At 50.3% G+C, this 23,272-nt stretch overlaps 1 protein-coding gene across 4 annotated transcripts in view; it reads right to left on the bottom strand.

Annotated features, from left to right (window-relative positions):
• The window catches only part of chd5 (chromodomain helicase DNA binding protein 5), a 39,901-nt gene that overhangs the window by 5,799 nt on the left and 10,830 nt on the right, over window positions 1–23,272 (bottom strand). Inside the window, exons 3-36 of one of the 4 annotated variants that reach the window (XM_035383152.1) lie at window positions 18,344–18,547; window positions 17,934–18,052; window positions 16,828–17,063; window positions 16,406–16,518; window positions 15,591–15,714; window positions 14,947–15,113; window positions 14,431–14,646; window positions 13,846–14,052; window positions 13,522–13,733; window positions 12,687–12,818; window positions 12,205–12,310; window positions 11,912–12,103; window positions 11,508–11,708; window positions 10,960–11,097; window positions 10,510–10,631; window positions 9,938–10,111; window positions 9,041–9,182; window positions 8,722–8,853; window positions 8,278–8,395; window positions 7,956–8,080; window positions 7,417–7,663; window positions 7,129–7,301; window positions 6,349–6,529; window positions 4,963–5,049; window positions 4,783–4,871; window positions 4,198–4,331; window positions 3,515–3,659; window positions 3,211–3,370; window positions 2,677–2,756; window positions 2,142–2,280; window positions 1,849–1,938; window positions 1,445–1,594; window positions 276–384; window positions 29–161 (exon numbers count right to left, since the gene is read on the bottom strand). In XM_035383152.1, the coding sequence (XP_035239043.1) occupies window positions 29–161; window positions 276–384; window positions 1,445–1,594; window positions 1,849–1,938; window positions 2,142–2,280; window positions 2,677–2,756; window positions 3,211–3,370; window positions 3,515–3,659; window positions 4,198–4,331; window positions 4,783–4,871; window positions 4,963–5,049; window positions 6,349–6,529; window positions 7,129–7,301; window positions 7,417–7,663; window positions 7,956–8,080; window positions 8,278–8,395; window positions 8,722–8,853; window positions 9,041–9,182; window positions 9,938–10,111; window positions 10,510–10,631; window positions 10,960–11,097; window positions 11,508–11,708; window positions 11,912–12,103; window positions 12,205–12,310; window positions 12,687–12,818; window positions 13,522–13,733; window positions 13,846–14,052; window positions 14,431–14,646; window positions 14,947–15,113; window positions 15,591–15,714; window positions 16,406–16,518; window positions 16,828–17,063; window positions 17,934–18,052; window positions 18,344–18,547 (5,097 nt within the window). The remainder of the gene's footprint in view (window positions 1–28; window positions 162–275; window positions 385–1,444; window positions 1,595–1,848; window positions 1,939–2,141; window positions 2,281–2,676; window positions 2,757–3,210; window positions 3,371–3,514; window positions 3,660–4,197; window positions 4,332–4,782; window positions 4,872–4,962; window positions 5,050–6,348; window positions 6,530–7,128; window positions 7,302–7,416; window positions 7,664–7,955; window positions 8,081–8,277; window positions 8,396–8,721; window positions 8,854–9,040; window positions 9,183–9,937; window positions 10,112–10,509; window positions 10,632–10,959; window positions 11,098–11,507; window positions 11,709–11,911; window positions 12,104–12,204; window positions 12,311–12,686; window positions 12,819–13,521; window positions 13,734–13,845; window positions 14,053–14,430; window positions 14,647–14,946; window positions 15,114–15,590; window positions 15,715–16,405; window positions 16,519–16,827; window positions 17,064–17,933; window positions 18,053–18,343; window positions 18,548–23,272) is intronic. The other 3 variants (XM_035383154.1, XM_035383153.1, XM_035383156.1) reach the window with 3 other exon arrangements.

Below are 23,272 nucleotides of genomic sequence, written 5' to 3'. Positions count from 1 at the left end.
ATCTGTCTCCAAGGCCAGTCTACCAGACCTTGAAGCGCCGAGCCAGGAACTTGTTCTTCATCTCCAGGTAGTTTCCTTTGTGCACCTCGCTTTTGAAGGGCTCGTTCAGGATGGTGAAGCGGGGGTCGTTCTGGATGTCCTGCCAGCGGGCGTAACCGTGCCTGAAGGGGTGACCTGGTCAAGGACAATGACCGGGCAGGACCGGCTGACCACACCTTTCAGAGAGGGGTTTCAAAAGCAAACCGTGGAGTATCGGAACAACCAGAAGAGGATACGTGACGATGCCGGCCAGGAGCCAGTAGTCATGACGACGGTGCCAGATGTCGTGCATCTTCCCCGACGACACTGCCGCTCGCTCCTCGTTCTGCCACAGCGTGTGCAGCTCTGTGAACACAGCGAAACGTGTCTGAACCACAGCGTGTGCAGCTCTGTGAACACAGCGAAACGTGTCTGAACCACAGCGTGTGCAGCTCTGTGAACACAGCGAAACGTGTATAAACCACAGCGTGTGCAGCTCTGTGAACACAGCGAAACGTGTATAAACCACAGCGTGCGCAGCTCTGTGAACACAGCGAAACGCGTATAAACCACAGTGTGTGCAGCTCTGTGAACACAGCGAAACGCGTATAAACCACAGTGTGTGCAGCTCTGTGAACACAGCGAAACGCGTCTGAACCACAGCGTGTGCAGCTCTGTGAACACAGCGAAACGCGTATAAACCACAGCGTGTGCAGCTCTGTGAACACAGCGAAACGTGTCTGAACCACAGCGTGTGCAGCTCTGTGAACACAGCGAAACGCGTATAAACCACAGTGTGTGCAGCTCTGTGAACACAGCGAAACGCGTATAAACCACAGCGTGCGCAGCTCTGTGAACACAGCGAAACGCGTCTGAACCACAGTGTGTGCAGCTCTGTGAACACAGCAAAATGTGTTTGAACCACAGCGTGTGCAGCTCTGTGAACACAGCAAAATGTGTTTGAACGTGTATAAACCACAGCAGGCCAGAGTACCCCATACCCCTCTTCAGAGACTCGCTGCTGCTGGGACAGTCATTAACTCCACTCATCACCAGTGACTCACTGATCTGACCAAACAAATGTGTTTGACTGTGGAGAAGTGTTTTGATTGGTTTATAGGAGAGCCAATGACAGGTGTAATGTACGTATCACTAGAGTGGGGACTCACAAAATGATACTGGCTGACTGCTTCAGGATTATGTTTTTTAAAACTGTACTTTAGCAGCAACTCATCCAGCAACACAACCAACAACAGGACCTCTTGAAGGGTGTAACACAGGACAAATGCCAGCTAGTCTCACCTGCTCACAGGTGTAGAGACCCACCCCTGAACACACAGCAAGACTTACCAGTGCACAGGTGTAGAGACACACCCCCTGCACTCCTTCACTCCAAGCCCAGGTGTGCAGCTCTGTCTCCTCTCACCTGTGAAGCCACCGTCTGCGATGTTGAACATGAACTTCATCTTGCTGTTCTTGTCCTCCTTCCTGCCCTCCTCCATGTCATCACGCGTTTCTTTATCTCCGTTCAGCTGGCTGTCAGGTACATCTTCGCTCTTAGTGTCCTCAGGAGGTACTGTGAGAAAAACATATGCTCCAAATATTATAATAATTATATTATTATATCAGAACTGAATTACACGCACATATGTTATGCAAAACTATTCTTTAAAAACAATTCAATATGTATAGTATATCAGAAAGTTGTTAAATGTATTCAATATTTGTAAGAAATTGAACATGTATGAAAATACTGATCCTATAAAGGTGAGCCGGCTTTTTTAAATTTGAGGAATCTGGCCCCATCCCTTCTTCTGTGTTCATACTGACCTGGAGTGGGCTCCTTCTCATCCGTTTTCACGGGGGTGGGAGTTCTCTCCTCCTTCTCTGCGACTCTATCCGTCTCTGCACTGGGCTCCCCTGCGGATCGCAGCACACCGTTACAGAGCACTGTTTAAACTGTGCGATGCCCCCTCTGTGAGCAGGCCCTGTCCAGTGTCCAGAGTTAAGAATAAACACGCACTAGCGCCAGCCAAACCACCCAATCAGAGCTCAGTTCTGGAAGCGGCCAATCCAAGGTTCTGGTTTTGGCCGGTCGGGTGAAAGCAGACCTTAAGGCTCACCTTTGGGGGGCGTCTGCTCGCTGGCTGTTTCGGCTTTGTCACTCTCCTCTGCCTGCCTCTCCTCTGGGACACCCTCCTTAGACTCCACACTGTCAGGGACCTTCTCAGCCACTGGGGAGGACTCCAGACTGGTGGGAACCTGGGGAGGGGGGAGGGAGAGGGAGAGAGAGAGAGAGAGAGAGAGAGAGAGAGAGAGAGAGAGAGAGAGAGAGGGAGAGAGAGAGAGAGAGAGAGAGAGAGAGGGAGATAAAGAGAGAGGGAGAGAGAGAGAGGCAGAGGGAGGGAGGGAGGGACAGAGAGGTGGGAGGGAGGGAGAGGGAGGCAGGCAGAGAGAGAGGAAGGTAAGGAGGGAGGGAGAGAAAGAGAGAGTGAGGGAGAGAGGAGAGAGTGAAAGAGACAGAAAGGGAGAGAGCGGGGAGAAACAAAGAGGGACAGAGTAAGAGATGGAGAGTGGCAGGGAGAGAGAGAGAGGAACTGAGGATCAGACAGAGAGAGAGAGTGACGGGGAGAGAGAGCGGGTGGATGGGCCACACACCTCAGGCTCAGAGGGCTTCTTGCTGTCCTGCTCTGCTGGGTCTTTGTCTTCTGAGGGCCCGGAGACGGCGTCCAACTTGTCTGCACAAAACAGCATTACACATGCCATCAGTGTGTACAGTCCCACTACACAGCTCTGCTGTTACACTGACAGTTACAAACAGCTACAGGTAGAGTATATAACTGCAGGAGAGACATGAGGCGTAGTCCACAGGGCGGCCCACTCCCGAGCCATATGGGAGTCTCACCATGCAATTATAGAGCAGCACACATCATGTTCTACAGAGTTAGCACATGACACTGTTCTACAGTACAGAGTTAGCACATGACACTGTTCTATAGTACAGAGTTAGCACATGACACTGTTCTACAGTACAGAGTTAGCACATGACACTGTTCTACAGTACAGAGTTAGCACATGACACTGTTCTACAGTACAGTTAGCACATGACACTGTTCTACAGTACAGAGTTAGCACATGACACTGTTCTACAGTACAGAGTGAGCATATGGCACTAGCGTGGTACGCTCTCACCTGGGGGTACTGGGGTCCCTGGCTGGGTGACAGCAGGACTGGCTGGGACAGGGGTATTGGGGTCAGAGGACAAACTCTCAGTAAGCTTCTTCAACTCCAGTCCCTCTGGGACTACACCAGGGTTGCTGTACTTCCCATTAACCAGCTCAAACTCCTGTACCTACACACAGATAGACAGAAACATTTAGAAGATTTTTTAATAGATTCAATTTTTCATTAGCTTGTATGCTTTGAACACACATGGCTGCGTGTTGCTTTCAAAGCACTGCTGTTTGAAGGGATGGGGTTGGGACGTGTGGGGTACCTTCTTACGAACGAGCGACATGACCCCGATCCGGGTGAGGACGTGCTGTCGGGACAGCCCCTCCCTCGGGACTCCGTCAGCGAAAGTCTCCGCACCGTCAGCTCCGGGCTCGCACAGGTGCCGCATGAAGAGGGAGACGTAGGCCCTGCAAGAGACCAGCAGGGGGAGCCCCTCTTCACGTCTCGCACAACACGGTCATCAGCCATTTACATTTGTGTTAATATTCAGCAGTGCTTGTGACGCACTGAAACAAAATACACCAGCGCTTGCATACAAATCCAGACCCAATACAGGGGTGAAAAATAGAATTCCCAACACGCACTGAGCCAAGAGCAGGCAAGCTCCTCTCTGTAAACTAGCTTGTAAAACACAGGACGGCACACAGTTCCACGTGCTGGCAGTAAAATTCACATCACTGTTATGTAGCTATGGTGCAGTGTAATGCAGATACAGGGTTATAAACAATAGGTTGTGGGTCTGAATCCTTAGTGGGGCACTGTTTTTGCACTAAGGGTTGTTCATCTATTCAGCTGCATGCTGTCCTTTTCCAGTTACACATTACAGCTGGATTTTTACCTATGCGATGAGGTGAATGAGTGCTATGTCAGCTGTCAGTAGGAACATAGAGCGTGTACAGTGCAGACTGCATTATGCACAAGCCTGTCCTAGGACAGGGGGCGTACCTGAACTCCTTTTCGCTCTTGCCCCGCAGGTCCCTCACTAGCCAATGGGAGTTGAAAGCATCCTGGGGGGGCATGCCCCAGCGCATGATGGCATTGAGGAAGGCCTTCCGCTGACGGGCGTTGAACCCCAGCACCTGGCGCGCACACACACACACACACACACACACACAAAGCTCACACAACCGCACCGGCACCACCAGGAAGCCTCAACCCAAATCCCAGCCTAGAGGGTGTCTTTAAGGCCGGGAGGAGGGAGCAAGGCTTCATGAAGCCTGAAATGGGAGGAGTTATCCTTGCACTTACTGACATGGACCAATGTTCTGCAGTGGAGAGAAAATTGTATCTGATTGGTTCAGGCATCACAATAACTCCACCCACTATGGGGCTTGTGAAGCCTCACACCCATCACCAAATTCAAAGGGCTTCAGTTGGGGTACGCAGCCAAACACCCCTGAGCATGACTTTGACTCTGTGGTGAGCCCTGTCACATGGATTAGTCCCATGATTAGCCAATGAGACAAGGCGACGGCAGCAGTGACATCATTGCTCCAGCAGTGAGCTGCGAGACGGCGCCTTGGCGCTCACCTCGATGTTGCCCCCGACGCGAGCCAGCAGGGGTGGGAGGGGCTTGTCGCGGTCGCTGCGCAGCTGCCTCCGGGACTGCCGGCGCCCCCCTGCAGGAGCACACAGGGCGGGACCCGGTGAGTCTCGCACCCTCGGCCGCGCCGGGAGCACAGAACCCAAAGACCCGCGCGCCACACCCACCTTCCGGCCTCTCCTCGAAGTCTTCGTCCTCGTCTTCGGACCCCACGGAGTACTCGGACTGATTGTCTGAAAGGTCGTCCTGCCATTCTGAGCCACAGTCCAGAGAGAGACAGCACAGTACATTCGCTTCATCGTCCACCCCCCCGCCCCCCCGCTAACCGCTACCATCCCCCTGACTGCGCTGCGTGACCCTCACCTCCCACCCAACGCTACACCCCGCACCTCGTTACCCCTGACCCCACACACAGACACACACTGCTGACAACTGAGCCCTTGCAGTGGTTAATATGTCTGGCACACTGAGAGTATCTGGCCTGCTACTGCACTATTGTTAGAGAATATGACATTGCTTGGAGCACTGCTGCCAGCACCGTTTCAGCTCTTTCATGCTTTTTCCCCTCTCATATTGCCTTGTGAGCTGTTAATATGCTTGCATCAGGTCAGCATGTAAATGAGACCTTGATCTCAAATGTTACCGAATGAAATGAATGAAAAACGTAGCCTAGAACAGAGAGGTAGGAAACAAGGGGTCCCAGAGCCCTAGATTAACGTCAGGTTAATTAGAATGAAGCTAAGTTAAAACTAAGCTAAATTAATGCAGGAGACGAAGTACAAAGCATTTACAGTAGCACACAGTTAATTACACCACTTTATTACAAAGTCACATCACGTCACATCAAACACATGTCTAAAAAACACACGGTCAACTGCATTCATTTAGCATGACTGAGCCCATGTTTTCCATGTTTTCTACACAGCCTCAGTATGTCATATCCTCAGACAACGCTGCCTGAGAGCTGAGATCCTTTTTTTGTAGGAGTGTTGCAGTGTTCTGCTTTTCCTTCCTTCACAAGGAAGCACTTTAAAAATCTTTCACACCACCTAAAAATAAAATAACTTTCACTTCAGCAAATCCAAAGTTAGCCCGTCTCGTTTTTCAAATAATCTGAGACAGACAGAAGTCTCCAGCACACCAGACATCCTCACCGTTGCATACGGCACAGACCCGTATCCGTGTGTTAAGCACAGAGAGCTAGAGCGCTAAGCGTAGCACCATAAAGGCGTTAAAGGTCCACAGCAGCGTTACTGTACACGGTGCACGGCAGGAATGCTCAAACCGGGCCCTCACGTGCCAGCAGTACTGCTGCTTTTCTCTTCTGCCTGATAGTCCACAGCCCAATTAAGTCACTGGCTGGCCAGAGATCACACTCGCCCGTTGCGTCAGGTTTAACATCAGGCCCTGATTGGAGGGGCGGAATGAAAAGCAGCAGCGCTGGCGTCCCTGAGGGCCGGGTGTGAGCACCCCGGGCGTACGGCTCCTGATCTGCTCCTGGCCTGTCCCTCTCCCTGCGGTGCGTGTGGGTTAGGCGGGGGGAGGAAACGCACCCCTACCTTGGTCCTCTTGCGTGGTGTCGTTGTAGTTGACCTGCTTGCGGATGCGCTTGCCCTTGCCCAGGTTCCTGGCCAGGTCCTCCTGCTGCTGCTCGTAGTGGTGCCTCAGCAGCTTCTCCCAGTAGTCCGGGTCCACGTTCTCCTCCTGCTTAATGATCTCCCTCTGCACCTCCTCCTGCACACGCACACACACACACACACACGCGCACATGCACATGCACGAGCACACACACAAAGCAATAAGGGAACAGGTTATTTCTGTTCCAAACACCCCGACACCAACATAAACAGCTCAGTCAGAGTTTGTAGTTCCGTCTTACTGAGCTACTTAACCCTGGTCCTGAAGGGACAGAATACTCACTGATCTACTCAACCCTGGTCCTGAAGGGACAGAATACTCACTGATCTACTCAACCCTGGTCCTGAAGGGACAGAATACTCACTGATCTACTCAACCCTGGTCCTGAAGGGCCAGAATACTCACTGATCTACTCAACCCTGGTCCTAAAGGGACAGAATACACACTGAGCTACTCATCCTTGGTCCTGAAGGGACAGAATACTAACTGAGCTACTCAACCCTGGTCCTAAAGGGACAGAATACTAACTGAGCCACTCAGCCCTGGTCCTGCCCTGGAGGGGGGAAGGAGTGACTGCAGGCTTTAATTCCAGCCCAGCTCCTCACTGTATGGTCAGATGCATGGCTCTGTGAAAGCAGCCGTTTCCTTCGCCTGCTCAGCGTACAGAGAGACGGAACCCGTGCCCCTGACCTCACCTCTCCGTCTTCCTCCCGCACCACGTACTGCGCCACCTTGAAGGAGCTCAGGTACTCGTTCATGTTCTGGATCTCCGTGTCCTCCGTGGCGTCCTGGCTGCGGTCCAGCAGCTTGGAGATGGCGTTGTCATCGTAGTGGATCACGCTGACGTCCTCGCCGTCCTTCGTGTCACCTAAAACGAGGAGGGGGGGGGCAGTTTGCAAGGTCACGTGACCGCGGCTCGTCAGATTAAGGAGCGTGCTGACAGTTTGATGGGGTTGGAGCGGTGTGTCGGTCGCCGTGGGTACCGTTAGCTCGAGCTGCCTCCACGTCATCCTTGAAGAGCTCCTCGGTGCCGAACTTGAGGATGTCGTCCAGCTCCTGCTTGGACATGGAGCCCGTCTTGGAGCCCAGGCCGGGCCGGACCACCAGGTGGGTCAGCATCATCTTGCGCTTAGCAACCTGCGTGATCCGCTCCTCCACTGACGCCCGGGTAACGAAGCGGTAGATCATCACCTTCTTATTCTGACCAATCCGGTGTGCCCGGCTAAACGCCTGAGAGACAGAGGCAGAGAGAGAGAGAAAGAGCAAGAGATGGAGGGAGGGAGAAAGAGAGTGACAGGTATATAAGGCCAGTGGAATCAATCATTTCCAGAACCCAAAGAAAAAAAACCAGTAAATCAGAAAATACAATTTCAGGGAAAAAAAATCTTGTGAAATCTTGTTATTTCTTAATTGTGTGGGTATGTTTTGATATATAACAGGTTTTGTCTGTGCACTGTGTGAGTGTGCATCTGGGTGCGTGTGCGCATGTGCACGTGTGTATGTGGGAAAGGAAACACAGTACCTGGATGTCGTTGTGTGGGTTCCAGTCAGAGTCATAGATGATGACAGTGTCAGCGGTGGCCAGGTTGATTCCCAATCCCCCAGCACGAGTGGAGAGCAGGAAACAAAACTGCTGAGCTCCCGGAGCTGAGGACAGAACAGAGGGGGAGGGGGGTGAGCGGGTTAGAGTGCTGCCCTCTGGTGGCGATCCGAGGAGCATGTTCACAGCATGAATGAGTATCCATCCCTCCTGACAGCTGTGAAACCGTGCTAAGAGCCTGCAGAGTAAAAGCTTTATTGACGTTCTCTGCCTCCGCGCCGCGGCCACACTGCAGTCGCCTCACCGTTAAAGCGGTCGATGGCTTCCTGCCGCAGGCCCCCAGTTATGCCCCCGTCAATACGCTCGTATTTATAGCCCTCGTACTCCAAGAAGTCCTCCAACAGATCGAGCATCTTGGTCATCTGTGAATGGGAGAGGAGCGGTACACTGTGAGAGGGTCTCATTAGCACAAATCTCACGTGCACGCATCTATACTTTGTATTCACTGTTTGTCAAGTTCTCATATGCAATAGCAGGCACCACACCCATTAAAATGCATACAAATATAATCAATCAAAGACTACATTTCCCAGAAACCTCTAAAGGCAAGATACGTTTACGCATACAAGAATAATTCCCGGAGGTAATTTCTCCATTCACAACATAAATAAACATATCACCAAGATAGGAACAAATAGGGAGAGACACTCGGACACATGTACACACACAGACGGAGCTAGACACTGACCTGAGAGAAGATAAGAACTCTGTGTCCACCATCCTTCAGTTTCCTGAGCATTTTCTGCAGAAGGGTCAGTTTGCCTGAGGATTTCACCAACAGGTTCCCATCATATGAGCCATTGGGCAACACAGGGGCTTCCTGCAGGGAGAAACAGGCATACACACGCACACCGAGACACATGCGCGTGCACACAGACACACACACATGGCCAGACACACACACATGCGCACACACACACACACACACAGAATAAAGTGTGTAAAGTGTTTACGCCTCCACTCAGCAGTAAGGAGATGCCGGTGTGTGTGTGAGCAGTGATCATTACCACAGCTGCCACAGGGAACAGGTAGGGGTGGTTGCAGCACTTCTTCAGGTCCATCATGATGTTGAGCAGGGACACCTGGTTCCCCCCGCCCTTCGAATTCAGCGCCTCAAAGTTCCGCGTCAGGATGAACTTGTAGTACTTCCTGTGGGACCCCCACAGCAGAGGGAGAGCATGCCACACTGTATTAGTCTACATTCAGCAAACGTTATGCATCTACAGTGCCTCACCAAATAAAGAGCCTCAAACACGTAAAACAAGAGCAGCAATCACAACACCTCACTAGAGACCAGCGACTGTTCCCTGGCATTCCATGAAAAATGTATCTTAGGACACATGTCTAATATTTCCTGGAAGGAAAACTCAGAAAACCTAAATCAAAAAGATGAATTGACCTTGGCCAGCATTTCTGTAGCATGTCAGAATAGGAGTGCTGATCTAGGATCAGTTTTGCCTTCTAGCTCATAATGCCTTTAGCTCATAATAACATTAGCTCATAATGTTAGGAGAGGTACAGGAGAAACCTGAACCTAGATCAAAATTTGCACTACAAGACTTTACAAACAGGCCTGATATATCACAACAATACAATTACATTACATTACATTACAATCACTTAGCAAATGTTCTTATTCAGAATGACATATAGATGTGTAACTCTCAGGAATACAAAAATGGAATATCGCCAAGGTACAGAGGCCGGCTTGTAACCAATAACTATAATGTTAATCTAAAAAACAACCATTTTTATCATAACTAAGAAAGTACCACTAGGCAGATAATATATCTTTACACAACTCTAACAATAACATTATTCACTGTCACGAGAATTTGAACAGTTCGCGTGTCAAATGACGGCCTGCGACTGAAGTGAGGGCAGGGGGCGGGGCTAAGACCCACTTCTGCATGGGACTGAGCTCCACGCGCACGATCAGCTCCGTCTTCGCCGGCATGTTCTTGAAGACGTCGGCCTTCAGCCTCCGGAGCATGTGCGGCCCCAGCAGGTCGTGCAGCTTCTTGATCTGGTCCTCCTTGGAGATGTCGGCAAACTCCTCCAGGAAGCCGTCCAGGTTACTGTAGGCACGAAGACCAGGTGCGTTGCACTGAGCATGCTCACAATGGGGGCGGGGGGTCACGGCACTGAGGCCAGGTACGCATTTGAACCCGAGCTGACCAAACTGTGGGTCCCCTTCTGACTTTTCAAAACAAACTCTTTGACTACTATTTGACTCTTGAAAGGTTTTGAAAAAACAGCTATGCCTATACTGAGCTGATTTGTGAATATAGTAAATATGGAGTGTGCCTTAAGGTACTGGCCTGCATAGGCTGGGTTTCATATAAAGCAAAACAGTAATAAATATTATTCAATCGTTCATGAACTTCCATCATAGTCAAAAGAATAGATGCTCTGACACTGCATGTTTGACTGCAGTGTCCCCCAGACAAACACACCCCCTCCCCCATGGTCTCACTTGAAGCGTTCAGGTGTAAGGAAGTTGAGCAGGTGAAAGAGCTCCTCCAGGTTGTTTTGTAGAGGGGTTCCAGTCAGCAGCAGCTTGTAGTAGATCTTATAGCCATTGAGAATTCTGAAAAACTGTGAAAGGAAGGATGCATCTGCATGTGGCTGCAATTCAACAGATCCAGAGCCACTTCAGATGTTAAGGACAAGCTGGTTTCTGAAAGATTACATAATGTCTACGCAATGTACTCTGTGAGCACACACTGGGGCATGTTATTAAGCAGGTAAACGAGCTTTGACATGTTTTACACCTTTGGCATTTCTTATATTAATCATTATGAACAGTTTGCTCAAAAAATAAAATCACTTTCACCTATCAGTCCTCTCTGCCTCTCAGACGTAACACAATAATACTTTCTCTGCAGCACTAGTGTGTACTTGTTGCAAGTCACATGAGGCTCACCTTTGATTGGTTGTTCTTTAGCCTATGGGCTTCGTCCACCACCAGACACGCCCAGTCAATGGAGCCCAGAATGGCCTGGTCGATGGTGATGAGCTCATATGATGTCAACAGCACATGGAACTTGATAGGCGTGTCCTTCTACCAGAAGGGAGACACCGGCAGCAGAGGTTTGAGCATCTTCAAAAAGACTGAAACCATAAGGTTCTGGGTTTGCAACTCACATGCTACACTATAGCTGTAGCTTTGCACACTTAATCCAAATTGCTTAAATAACAACCAAATAATAAGTATGAATGAATAGGAAGTTCATAAGTATATACGAGAAACTGCAGCAATATGTCAACTAGCCATTGTAAAAGAAACTGCAGTCTCCAGAATGTTTTGTCAGCCTAGATAAGGGCATAAGCTATGAACTTAATGGTCATTTTCACTGATCGTCACCAGCGTGTTAAGACAAAACGCTTCTGGCTATTGGACACAGGCCCTCTCATGTCAGGAAGGACGTGTGTGCATTAAAGAGGGGTCGTCTCCGCCCCTTCGTCCCCCACCTTCATACGGAACACCTTGCGGCCCGTCTTGGCAGGGGCGTCCTCGAAGGTCAGCTCGTTCTCTCGGATCACGGCGCGGCTGTCCTTGTCCCCCGTGTAGGTCACCACGTAGAACTCGGGGGCCCACATCTCAAACTCCCTCTCCCAGTTGATGATGGTGGACAGGGGGGCGCTGACCAAAAACGGCCCCTTCGAGTGGCCCTGGGGAGGGAGCACAGCATGTCATTGCATCAGCCCCAAACTGAACAGCGGTGTAAAAAACTGTTTTTACAGCAAGACCTGCTTCTAATTCACCTGAGCTAAGTAACGGGTTAGCCCTAAGACTAGTAGCATTAGCACAGAGCAGTACCATCTCTATCAGGACGAATATCACCAAGTAAACTCAAGAGGGCGCTCGCGCTCACCTCCTTGTACAGGGAGTAGAGGAAGACGATGGTCTGGACGGTCTTGCCCAGGCCCATCTCGTCTGCCAGGATGGTGTCGGTGCCCTGTGCCCAGGAGAAGCGCAGCCAGTTCAGGCCCTCTAGCTGGTAGGGGTGGAGGGTTCCCCCAGTGGCGTCGATGTACCAAGTCTGCTTGTCAAATTTGATTGTGGGCTGTAGGCGGAGACAGAGAGGGAGAGATGGGTTTTGGGTTCGCTCATGAGACGGCAGGCGGGTGTGGCAGGGCGTGGCACGCGAGGAATCCGGTCACTCACATCCACGATGGGGGAGTCAGGAGGCTTCTCTTTCTTCTCTCCCTCCTTGGATCTCTTTCCCTTCCTCACCACCAGGGGGCGGATGTCCTCCCCCAGAATCTGCTCCCTGTCACCGCACAACACACAGCTGTCAGTCAAACTCTATGGGAGCCTGCACCACACCGTACATGCAGTGTGAGGACGTGTGTATAAGCACTACTGTGTGCACTGTGTACACGTGGACATGATGTACTGTGCACTCTGTATTGTGTATATACTGCGTGAACATACACTCTGTGGATGTGTACTGCGGGGACATGCACTGTGTGAAAGTGCAGTAAATAGACATGTATTGCCGGGACATGTACTGTGTGAATGTGCATAATTCAGACGGTATGCTGTGTGATCTAGTGAGAGGAAGCCTGTCAACTGAGTGACAGACAAGTGCAACGTGCAGTGCATTCGTCTGGGCTACAGAGACACAGCCGGTAATATCAGCTCACCGGTGGTCCCAGTAGGCCTGTTTGAAGTTGTCATACTCTGGGACGTCAAAGTCATCCACCTCCCAGGTACACTGGTCATAAGACAGGTCCCTCCACTTGATCAGGTAATGTACGTCTCCTTTCTTATCAAAACTGCACAGGAGAGAGGCACACGCCAACAACTAACTGTAATACAACCTGAAGAAGAACATGACCGTTTTTTCAGGACAAAAGAAATAAATTACCTTTGCTACTTGCATGGTTATTGTTTCTTTTATTTTCTGTTATTCCATTCTTAATAACACTGCACCTGTGAAAGGCAGAGGGGGTGGGGTCTCTGTACCTGTGGGAGGTGCAGGGGGCGTGGTCTCTGTACCTGTGGGAGGTGCAGGGGGCGTGGTCTCTGTACATATGGGAGGGAGAGGGTGAGGTCTCTGTACCTGTGGGAGGGAGAGGGGCAGGGTCTCCGTACCTGTGGGAGGGAGAGGGGCAGGGTCTCTGTACCTGTGGAAGGGAGATGGGCGGGGTCTCTGTACCTGTGGAAGGGAGAGGGGCGGGGTCTCTGTACCTGTGAGAGGAAAAGGGGCGGGGTCTCCGTACCTGTGGGAGGGAGAGGGGCGGGGTCTCTGTATCTGTGGAAGGGAGATGGGCGGGGTCTCTGTACCTGTGGGAGGGAGAGGGGCGGGGTCTCCGTACCTGTGGGAGGGAGAGGGGCGGGGTCTCTGTACCTGTGAGAGGAAAATGGGCGGGGTCTCTGTACCTGTGGGAGGGAGAGGGGCAGGGTCTCTGTACCTGTGGGAGGGAGAGGGGCGGGGTCTCCGTACCTGTGGGAGGGAGAGGGGCGGGGTCTCCCTACCTGTGGTTGACGATCCTGTGGATCACCATCCACTCGGGCTTGATGCCGTAGCGGTAGAAGCGCTCCTCCATGGCGGCGTACTCGGGGTCCTTGCCCTTCCTCTTCTCGCTCTTCAGCTCTTCGTCCCCGGAGCCGTAGTCGTAGGGCGGCGGCTCGTCCATGTCGTTCTTGCGCTGGTAGTTGCGGTACATGACCGAGTGGTACAGCTCCAGCTGGGCGGGGGGGCGGGAGAGAGAGACGGACGGGCGTGTCACTGCGGGGCGGGGCTCAGGGCGGCAGCGGTCAGCGATGGCGGCTCACCCACCCGTCCCGCACGCGTCTCACCTGCAGCTCGGTGACCCAGGAGCAGTGCCAGTAGGACAGCCCCGCCCACTTCACGAAGAGCTCCCTCTCCGGGTGGCCCTTCAGGGGGGGCTTCAGCAGCTGCACAGCAGGATCCCCGCCCACGCTGGGGGGCACCTCGGGGGGCAGGGGCGGGTCACCCCACGTCCAGTGAAGAATCCGCTGCACCTTCCCTTTCAGAGGGGGGCACTGCAGAGCGTGGGGACGGGGAAAAAGCAGTCTGAAAATCCACTGCACTTTCTTCTGCTTTCATTACAACTATTATTATAACACAAATCTGAAACGTAACAGCTTATTGGAAATACGCTTAGAGGATAAGATATTCAACCAGCATATGAGAAAAAGAGTGCATACAAAGTATTAATGCTGAGAAGAGGCCTGCCAAGGCCCACAAAGACTATATCTCATGGATTTATGCTTCCATGCATGAACAACTTTCTATCAGTTAGTATAAGAGATGTGATGTACAGAACATGTATACAGGAAAACCAATTAGTCATTATAAGAACATTCTGAAAAAATCATGGTCCATCCCAGCTGTGATTGGTGGAGGAATGTGTCACTCACCGTGCAGCGTGGACAGAGCCACTCTCCATTGGGTATCTCGGGCAGGGGCGGGTTCAGACAGTGGATGTGATAGGAGGAGGGGCAGGTGTCACAGCACAGCAGCTCTCCTCCGTCTTTACACACCCTGCAGAACTCCATGTGGTCGTCTTCCTCCTGGCCGACGACCTCCTCCTCCTCTTCATCATCTTTGGGTTCCCACTGGATCCCCTCCTTCTCCTGCTCACACATGCACACACACGCAGACACACACACAAAAGCCCAGACATGAATGTGTCTCTATGTACACATGAGAGACTGGCCTGGTTTCAATCAACATTTGTCCTTAACTTTGGCTTTGTAAGCGTTAGCATTAGCGCATTTTTTCTTAGCAAGGAGTTTGGTGAGTAAATGCTAATGATTTTTGAGCATGCTTAGCTCTAATTGTGGGCAAAAATGTGTGTATTTATGTATGTGCGTGCGTGTTTTTACATGCATGCGTGTGTGTGTGTATAAGTGTATAAGGCCGGTTTGTCTCACACAGTGGGGGCAGCTCCACTTGCCCTCGGGGGCCTTCTCCAGCTCCGGCTCCAGGCACACCAGGTGGTAGGCTCGGGGGCAGGTGTCGCACAGGATGATCTCGCCGCCCTGCTGGCACACCTCGCAGTAGTCCTGGTGGTCCGTCTCGTAGCCGTCCCCGTCCTCTCCTTCGAAGAACACAGACAGACAGACGGACGGATGAGGACTCAACACCCCGCCTCAAACTGCATCATACCTTTACCTATACCTTTCCTTTAAACAAGCAGCCTCAAAACGGCCTTTTTAAGCGTCAGAGGAAGACGAAGAAACAGAAGAACAAACAGCTTCATTGCTACAGCTCAGGAGTGGGAGAGGCCCTGGGGGATGAAGCAGGCAGACAGCGGCTAATGCAGAGCAGCGTGTTAGCAGAGCTGCGGGGGGCACACGCAGCCCAGCTGTGCGGAAGCCCCGGAAAAGCAGGATAAGGAGCGCAGTCACACAGAGAGAACCCCACTCCCACTCCTCAGGGAGACCTGCCCCGTTTCATTTACCCACGTCCCACCTGGGGAGGCGGAATCAGCCGCCAGCTACAGATCGACGGGGAAGAGCACCGGGGGCCCATGCGTGCCATCACGCCCCCGCCCCCCCCCCCCTTCCAGACTCACTCTTCCTCTTCTTGCGGCCCCGGCGCGGCGTCTTCTTGGGGGGCCCCGAGGCGTCGGAGCGCACGGAGGCGCTGTGGATGCTGATGTCGTCCCAGTCCGACTCCTCCAGGTTGTCTTCCTCGCTCTGGCAGGCAGAAGAGGAACAAGGAAGCTCACAGCCAGACCCGCGGAGCGGGGGCGATTTACAGCGGAGAGCTGATTCATGGGCTCACTGAGCCAGCGTGGCATCCTCGCAAACAGCAGGACCCGCACGCTGGCAGCAGCGGCTCAGCAGTATTTCAGCTGAGAATCACCGGCTTTATGTTCCCTTTACTGATCTGCTCGCCACACACACCAATGACCGCAAGTACAGAATTCATTTTGGCTCAAGACCAGCAAAATTTGTGTCAGAACATTATTCGTTTGTGGCCATGAGAAGCGTGCCAGTATATTATTAGTTTGTAGCTATGAGGAGCGTGCCGGTACATTATTAGTGTGTAGCTATGAGGAGCGTGCCGGTACATTATTAGTGTGTAGCTATGAGGAGTGTGCCGGTACGTTATTAGTTTGTAACTATGAGGAGCGTGCCAGTACATTATTAGTTTGTAGCTATGAGGAGCGTGCCAGTACATTATTAGTGTGTAGCTATGAGGAGCGTGCCAGTACGTTATTAGTTTGTAGCTATGAGGAGCGTGCCAGTACATTATTAGTTTGTAGCTATGAGGAGCGTGCCAGTACGTTATTAGTGTGTAGCTATGAGGAGCGTGCCAGTACATTATTAGTGTGTAGCTATGAGGAGCGGCCCGCTATGTTATCAGTTTGTTAGTTTGTCTCACCGAGGATGCTTTTTTCCTCTTCCCACTTTGCGACATCTTAGGTTTGGTCTTCTTTCCTTTTCCTTTCTTCTTAGTCTCTTTCACACTCTTGGTTTTCCTCCGTGCTCCTGGCCCTGAATCCACAGACAGACAGACAGACAGACAGATAGAGAGAGAGAGAAAAAAAGAGGTTACATGAGTAAAATGACAGAATGAATCATTGTGGGTAGATGTGAAACAGTAAACTTTCTGTTGCTCCATCCATTGGATTCATCCATTCATCTTTCAGTATATTTTCCAGATTTCTCAACTGCTATCCCTGGATGTACTCTCAAGCATCGCATAAAGCCACCAGCCATTCCGCTCAACAGCCCTAGCGCTGCTTTGATTTGTAAGGCCTATTTGAATGGCTGGTTAACTGGCTGTTGATTGGCCATCCTCACCCTTCCCCTCTTTGGTTTTGGCTTTCCTGACTGGCCCAAGGGTCTGCTGCACGCTGCTGACAGAGACTGGCGAGGACACGGTGACGGTTTCCACGGCAGCAGCCACAGCTGCGGCGACGGCAGTGGCAGAGGTACCCTTGAAAGGGTTATTGGCACTGAATTCACGCCACTTGGCACCCAGGACTGTCATCATCTTTGACATTGGGATTTTGGGGTTCTTCTTGGCAATGAGGGGCCTGAAAATAACATGGAAAAAGGGAGAGAGCATGAGAGAGAGAGAGAGAGAGAGAGAGACACAATGAGAGGGAGAGAGAGAGAATGACAGAGAGAGAATGAGAGAGCGAGAGACACAGAGAGAAAGAAAATGAGAGAGAGAGGGAGATAGAGAGAGAGAGAGAGAATGAAAAAGAGGGAGAGAGAGAGATGTAGAGACTCATTACACATTTCTCCTTGTGGAAGGCAGGAGGGGCCAGCTGTCCTCATCGCTCACTCACATGCTACACGCCCTTTTGGAGGCTGATTATTATCAGCCGGCTCTCCGGCCCTATTTGTAGGGCACAGTGAGTGAGCTGTCAATGTCTTGGTCAAAGTCCAGGGATGGAAATTACTTCTGGGTTTCGGCAGAAATTCCACAGCAGAACTGATCTTTGTAGTCGCAACCCCAGGGAAACATGTGCAGTTAAATAGGCTGAAAAATAATCTCATCACATTTCGAATTCATTTGGCTTATTTAATACCAAAACGCTACCATCGGTTGTTAATGTTTAATGTACAGTAAATAATTTAATTTGATAACATTTAGCAAATTTCATCTTCTGCATCTGCAAATTGCAACATCTTACCATTCCTGACCACTTCATTAGAGCAATACATCTATTCTTATTGCTGAAATCTAAAATTCTGTTGCAGTAAAGGAGGAATGCGCGCTGCTAACAGTTACATTGTTCAGATGCATCAGACGAAACTAAATATGATTGGGGTAATATACAGGACAGGCATTAGACCATGTAACACACGCAAAAAAATGTCTGAATTAAAAATTCTCATCGATTCGATTTTCATCCCAGCAGCTGATATCACTGTAATTATAAAATGCCTGTGGTCACCTGAGGAACTGGCTGAAGGCCTTGTAATTGGTCAGGGTGTGATAATCCTCTTCGGAGAAGGCGTAGTCCACATCCTCCAGGCCCCACTCCTGCATCAGCTGCCCAGAGGACTTGGGTTCCTGAGGGTAGATGGGACAGGGGAGGGGGTCATTTCACACCAAAATGTTGCTGTGAGCAGGAGAAGCTCAAACCGCGATGCTAATCACATCCACCATTGCAGAGTAGGGAGTGCACAGACAGGCACGGGCTGTTGTCCGAAACACATGATGGCAGTTTGCAAGTCGGGCTTGCACAGACATGAGTCAGAGAAAGACTTGTAGGCTCCAGACTGACCAGCAGGGGTCACTGGTGCACAATGAGATGCTGTCACGTACAGCAGCTCCAGGGAAGTTACACACATATCCACTCACCTTCATGGTACCGTCATCATCGTCGTCCTCCTCCTCCTCCTTCTTCCTCCGCTTGGTCTTCTTCTCTTTCTTTTCCTTGGGTTTCTTCTTCTTCTTCTTCATGGAGGAGTAGGTGCTGCTCTCGCTCTCTGACTTTTCGCGCTGCTCATCCTCCCGCTCTGAGGCATCGTCCGGATCACTGCCCCCTACCTGCGGAGGTACGAACTGATGCAGGCGCACACACACGCACACACACGCACACAAACGCACACAAACGCGCGCACACACACACACACACTTTTCAATAGAATTCTTAGTAGAATTCATAACAGAACACACAACACATCAAAGTGTATACATGACAGCATAAGGCCTTGCTTTTCTTTTTTCACGTAGAATCCATCATACTAACCCTGTGAGTACATTTGGGGACGGCCACCTCACAGGTATTTATAAGTTCTACTGTCCACAGCTCCAAATGTACACCTCGCTGTGAACTTTTGTCTTAAGATTTAATTCCCTGCACAATCCAATTTTTTCAGCGATTGATAAATTAGCTGCTTCTGCCCACCCTTATTACTGTGATACATTAATTCTCTTGACTACAAACTTACAATTATATACAAAAACATGTACTACACGGTTAAATGAGACAATTTAAAACATCAAAAGTCATAAATACTGCTTAGCAAGCCCCGTGAATGTTAAATGACAAGCTATGCTATTGTTCTGATGGCACAAAAGGCCATTCAAAACACTGTACAGCAATTTCAGTCAAAAATAGAACATGATTTAAATGTCAGTTTTAATTTGAGGGTATGTGCATTGGGTGATCTGTGCAGGAATTACAGCCATTTTTATACATAGTTCCCCATTTTATGGGAGCAAAGATAATTGAACAATTGGCTAATTGGCTGAGGTAAATTGCCTCAACTTAAAGCTGACAGTCTGCACTTTAACCTCATATTCACGGTTTTATTTCAAATCCAATGTGCTGGAGTACAGAGCCAAAACAACAAAAACAGTGCCACTGTCCCAATAATTTTGCATTTAACTGTATATATGAAAGGAGGCTGCTCTCATTACAAAAAATATATTAATACGTTTTAAAAATTATTTCCATATTCTTTATACCATTTACGCTGCAATAGGTTTTCAAGACTGATTATGAGAGATGCAACTTCAGGCTTGTGACAGCATTATGTTGGCTTTGCGGCAGGCAGTACAGGTAGAGTGTTACCATTACAAAGCAAATACAAGAGATAGTCCTGCAAGGCTAGTTCTAGGCATGTCATTAAGCAAGGACCTGGAGTGAGTAATTCTGTAGGGCACTTTCAGACAGATTTTCCACCTCTCACATTAAAAGGCTGTCAGAATAGAATTTAAAATAACGCACGAAAAAACCACATGAAAACTTCTCCCCTCACAATATGGAGACATTTTCCATGCACTGAGAGCTGAAGGTAAAGGGAAAGACAAAAGAAAATGAGACAGACACACACAATCCCACACACACACGCTCACACACAGGCACACACACACAGACACACAGACATACACGCATGCACACACACACACACACACACACACACACACACACACGCGCGCGCACACACACACACAGCTGAAGCAGCACCAGAAATGTGCGCTGGTCTGAGTGAGCTGTTGCTAGGAAACGCAGCATGGGCCTCTTAGCGAGAGTGAGGAGAGAGGGAGACACGGCGAGCGCTGCATCTGCGAAGCCTGCAAAGTTTTCTCCTCCGTCACCGCTCTCACAGAGCAGGAAACGAGCCCAAAACGGCCCCTCGGCCACCGTCCCACCGTGCATCAGTCAGTCATGAGCAGGGCGCAGAAACTGTGCTCAGAAACCCTGGGAACGTGAGGGTGGCTGCTGGCATTTCCCCCCTCCAGTTACAGATGAAATGCTGAGAGAGAAGCTCACAAAGCAGCACGTTTGCTATCGGCTGAGCGACAGCCGGCTCTAACACACCGCGACCATCAAACGTCTTTATTCAGTACGACCGCGACTTCTCCTCACTTAAACTCTGGGCTGGTGGTCTCTGTCCCAATACAATATTTTTCACAGTGCTTAGGTTTGACAAACCCACTCCAGATGATCTATCTCAAAACTGCAGAGGGACACGAAGCATGCAATAATGATAAGGCATGGCTCGGGTTTGTAATTTTCCACAGTCTGTGCGTTACTCTGTTCATGTTTATTTATTTATCCATTTACCCATCTGTGGATTTATATTATCCATCTACACAACAGCTGGAGATGATGAAGATGTTTGAAACTGTTTGGGGAGCTTGCTTCTGATCTTCTGCATTGTGTGAATTAATTAAGTTCTTTAAACCTCCAAATCTGTTTTCTCAGACGGCTTGAGAGGAGGACTTTTTGGTGCATAACTGATTAGCAACCCTGATTGTGCTCAAGAACTGTTAGAGATTACTTATTTGAAATGATTAATCAAATTTATAAAATTTATTAAACACAACCAACAGTTTATTGTCAGATTACTGCAAACACTTCCATTACAGTGTCTGTGCTGATAAGTAAGCACTCCAAAGCGAGCCGTCCTTCGCACATACGCGTACAGTAACACTGAGTAAACTCTGAAACTGAAGATCTACACCATGAAAGGGCTCCTAAAAGCCCCAGTCCCTTTTGATAAATGACAGCGACAGATTTGAGCACAGGCAGAGGCAGAGACAGAGTTTCTGTTTGCAGCTGATCGCAGTGAAACCACGCGGGAAGGCGTGTACCAGCAGGGCACCTTACCAATCACTCACCTGCCCAGCCAATGAGAACGCCAGCACCCGAGCACTGGGGAACAAATCACTTAGCCGATTTCCAGCATTCAAAAATAGAATTAGTGCACCAGGGTACAATTCACTCAGCAGGCTGAGCCAATCAAAATGGGAAATACTTGAGCTTAGCTTCACCCACAGTCTTGTTCCTGCTCACAGTCAATTTGGTACAAGGAGGGCAACTGCAGGCAGAATTTCAACGCGCGCTCTTCGGAAAGAGCATCCGCGCGGTGGGCGGGTTCATGCGGGTTCACACGGCTCCCGCGCGGCACTTACACCCGCAGCCATCCCCCCCCTCCCCCTCCCCCTCCCCCACCCCGCCGCGCGGGCGTACAAAGGGCCCCGCCGCCTTGCGCCACGGCTCGTGCTGAGGCTCGTGCTGCTGCGAAAAGCGCCAACCCCGCCGTCAGTTGCCATGGTTACCCAACTGTACAGTGTCTGGGTTTCTCTCCCACAGAAGCAGCCAATAAGGTTGCGCCATCCAATCAAAACGCCTTTGCATAACGATCTGATTATGCGCAGGCCCGATCGTTGCGGTGCCACCGGACTGAAGCCCGTCTAGACTAATCTGGCTTACGCACCGGGGCAGAAACCCAGGCTAGATTCACCAGCAATCTGCTTATTAACAGCAGAACAGGCACGCCGCTCGCATAGTAAACAGCCCCTGCGTAATTGAAAAAGAAAAAGAAAAGGCTTTCATCACAGATCTCCTACATGTGTGTCAGCCTGGAGTCTCTCACCCTGGGGAGAGATACAACAGAATATCCTCCCCCTGGCTGTCTACGGTTCACGACCCTGTGTCAACAATATCGTGAAGAATAAGGGTTTGCGTGTACACTACTGATTAAAGGCCGCCAAGGCGCAGGCCTGACCAAGCCGCAAGTGGACCTGTGCCCTGGCCTTATCGGTCAGGGGAGAGAAGCGCCCGGGGGCTCGGACTCCCATAATGCTCTGCTTCAGCAGCCACTCAACAACAGTCCTGCCGAGTCCTGCCCTGCTGTGGACGAGGAGACTGACACTGCACTCCCACTGTGACCTTCATCGATCCCGTCCTGCTTCCTGCCGCAGGAGCAAAAAGACTCAGAAAACTGACCAATCACCCTCCAGGGACTCCAGGGGAAAATTAAGCATAATAGGGGAATACATAATTTCTGTGGCTCATTGTAAAAAAAAAAAAAACAGAGAACTCCTAAATCTAATTTTGTGGATCTGTGTCTGATACATAAGCAAGAGTTCTGCGTCAGACTGAGAGTGGTTCAGCGTGAACACACGAGGCGGCTCTCGCTCTCGCTCTCTCTCTCTCTCTCTCTCTCTCTCTCTCTCTCTCCCCTCTTCCAATCTGGAGCACAGCTGAGTAGCATCAGTTTTGGGTAAGAAAGTACATTAAAATTATTTTATTACATTTAAAAATTATAACAAAAAACAACATTTAAACATGGCAGAAAGCTATGTCTCTCTGGCTCATTCTCTTTTTCAGTCTTTTGTTCTTTCTGCCTCTTTCTCTGCTTCTCTTGTTCTTTCTCTCTCTCTCAACATCTCTCTCTCTCTCTCTCTGCAGCTGTTAATCAGTAGCAGAGCAGTCAAAGGGAAGGACAGTTTGTGTGGGTGTGGGCAACGATGTGTGTGTGTGTGTACAGTATGTACTGTGTATGTGTGTGCGTATGTGTGTGCATATGTGCGTGTGCATGTGCGTGCGTGCGTGCAGTATGTACTGTGTGTGTGTGTGTACAGTATGTACTGTATATGGCGTGTGTGTGTCAGTGTGTGTGTATGTGTACAGTATGTACTGCGTGTGTGTGTGTGTGTATGCACTACGTAAGTGTGTGTATGTGTGTGTGTGTGTATGTGAGTGTACAGTATGTACTGTGTGTGTGTGTGCGCACAGTATGTACTGTATATGGCGTGTGTGTGTACAGTATGTACTGCGTGTGTGTGTGTGTGTGTATGCACTACGTAAGTGTGTGTATGTGAGTGTACAGTATGTACTGTGTGTGTGTGCCAGGCGACTGGGGTATAAGAGGGATATCCTGGCAGGGTCCTGGTGGATTCCCCTTATTAGCAGTCGGGGAGTGGAGCTCTAGCCGCTCACCAGAGCGGAACAGAGCGGCCTGGGACCGGGGAGGGGTCAGGAGAGCGCCT

This window comes from Anguilla anguilla, chromosome 11 (assembly GCF_013347855.1).
Source record: "Anguilla anguilla isolate fAngAng1 chromosome 11, fAngAng1.pri, whole genome shotgun sequence".
NCBI classification, from domain to species: Eukaryota; Metazoa; Chordata; class Actinopteri; order Anguilliformes; family Anguillidae; genus Anguilla; species Anguilla anguilla.
The sequence above is the reverse complement of the archived record's forward strand: the minus strand, read 5'-3'. Positions and strand labels throughout refer to the sequence as shown.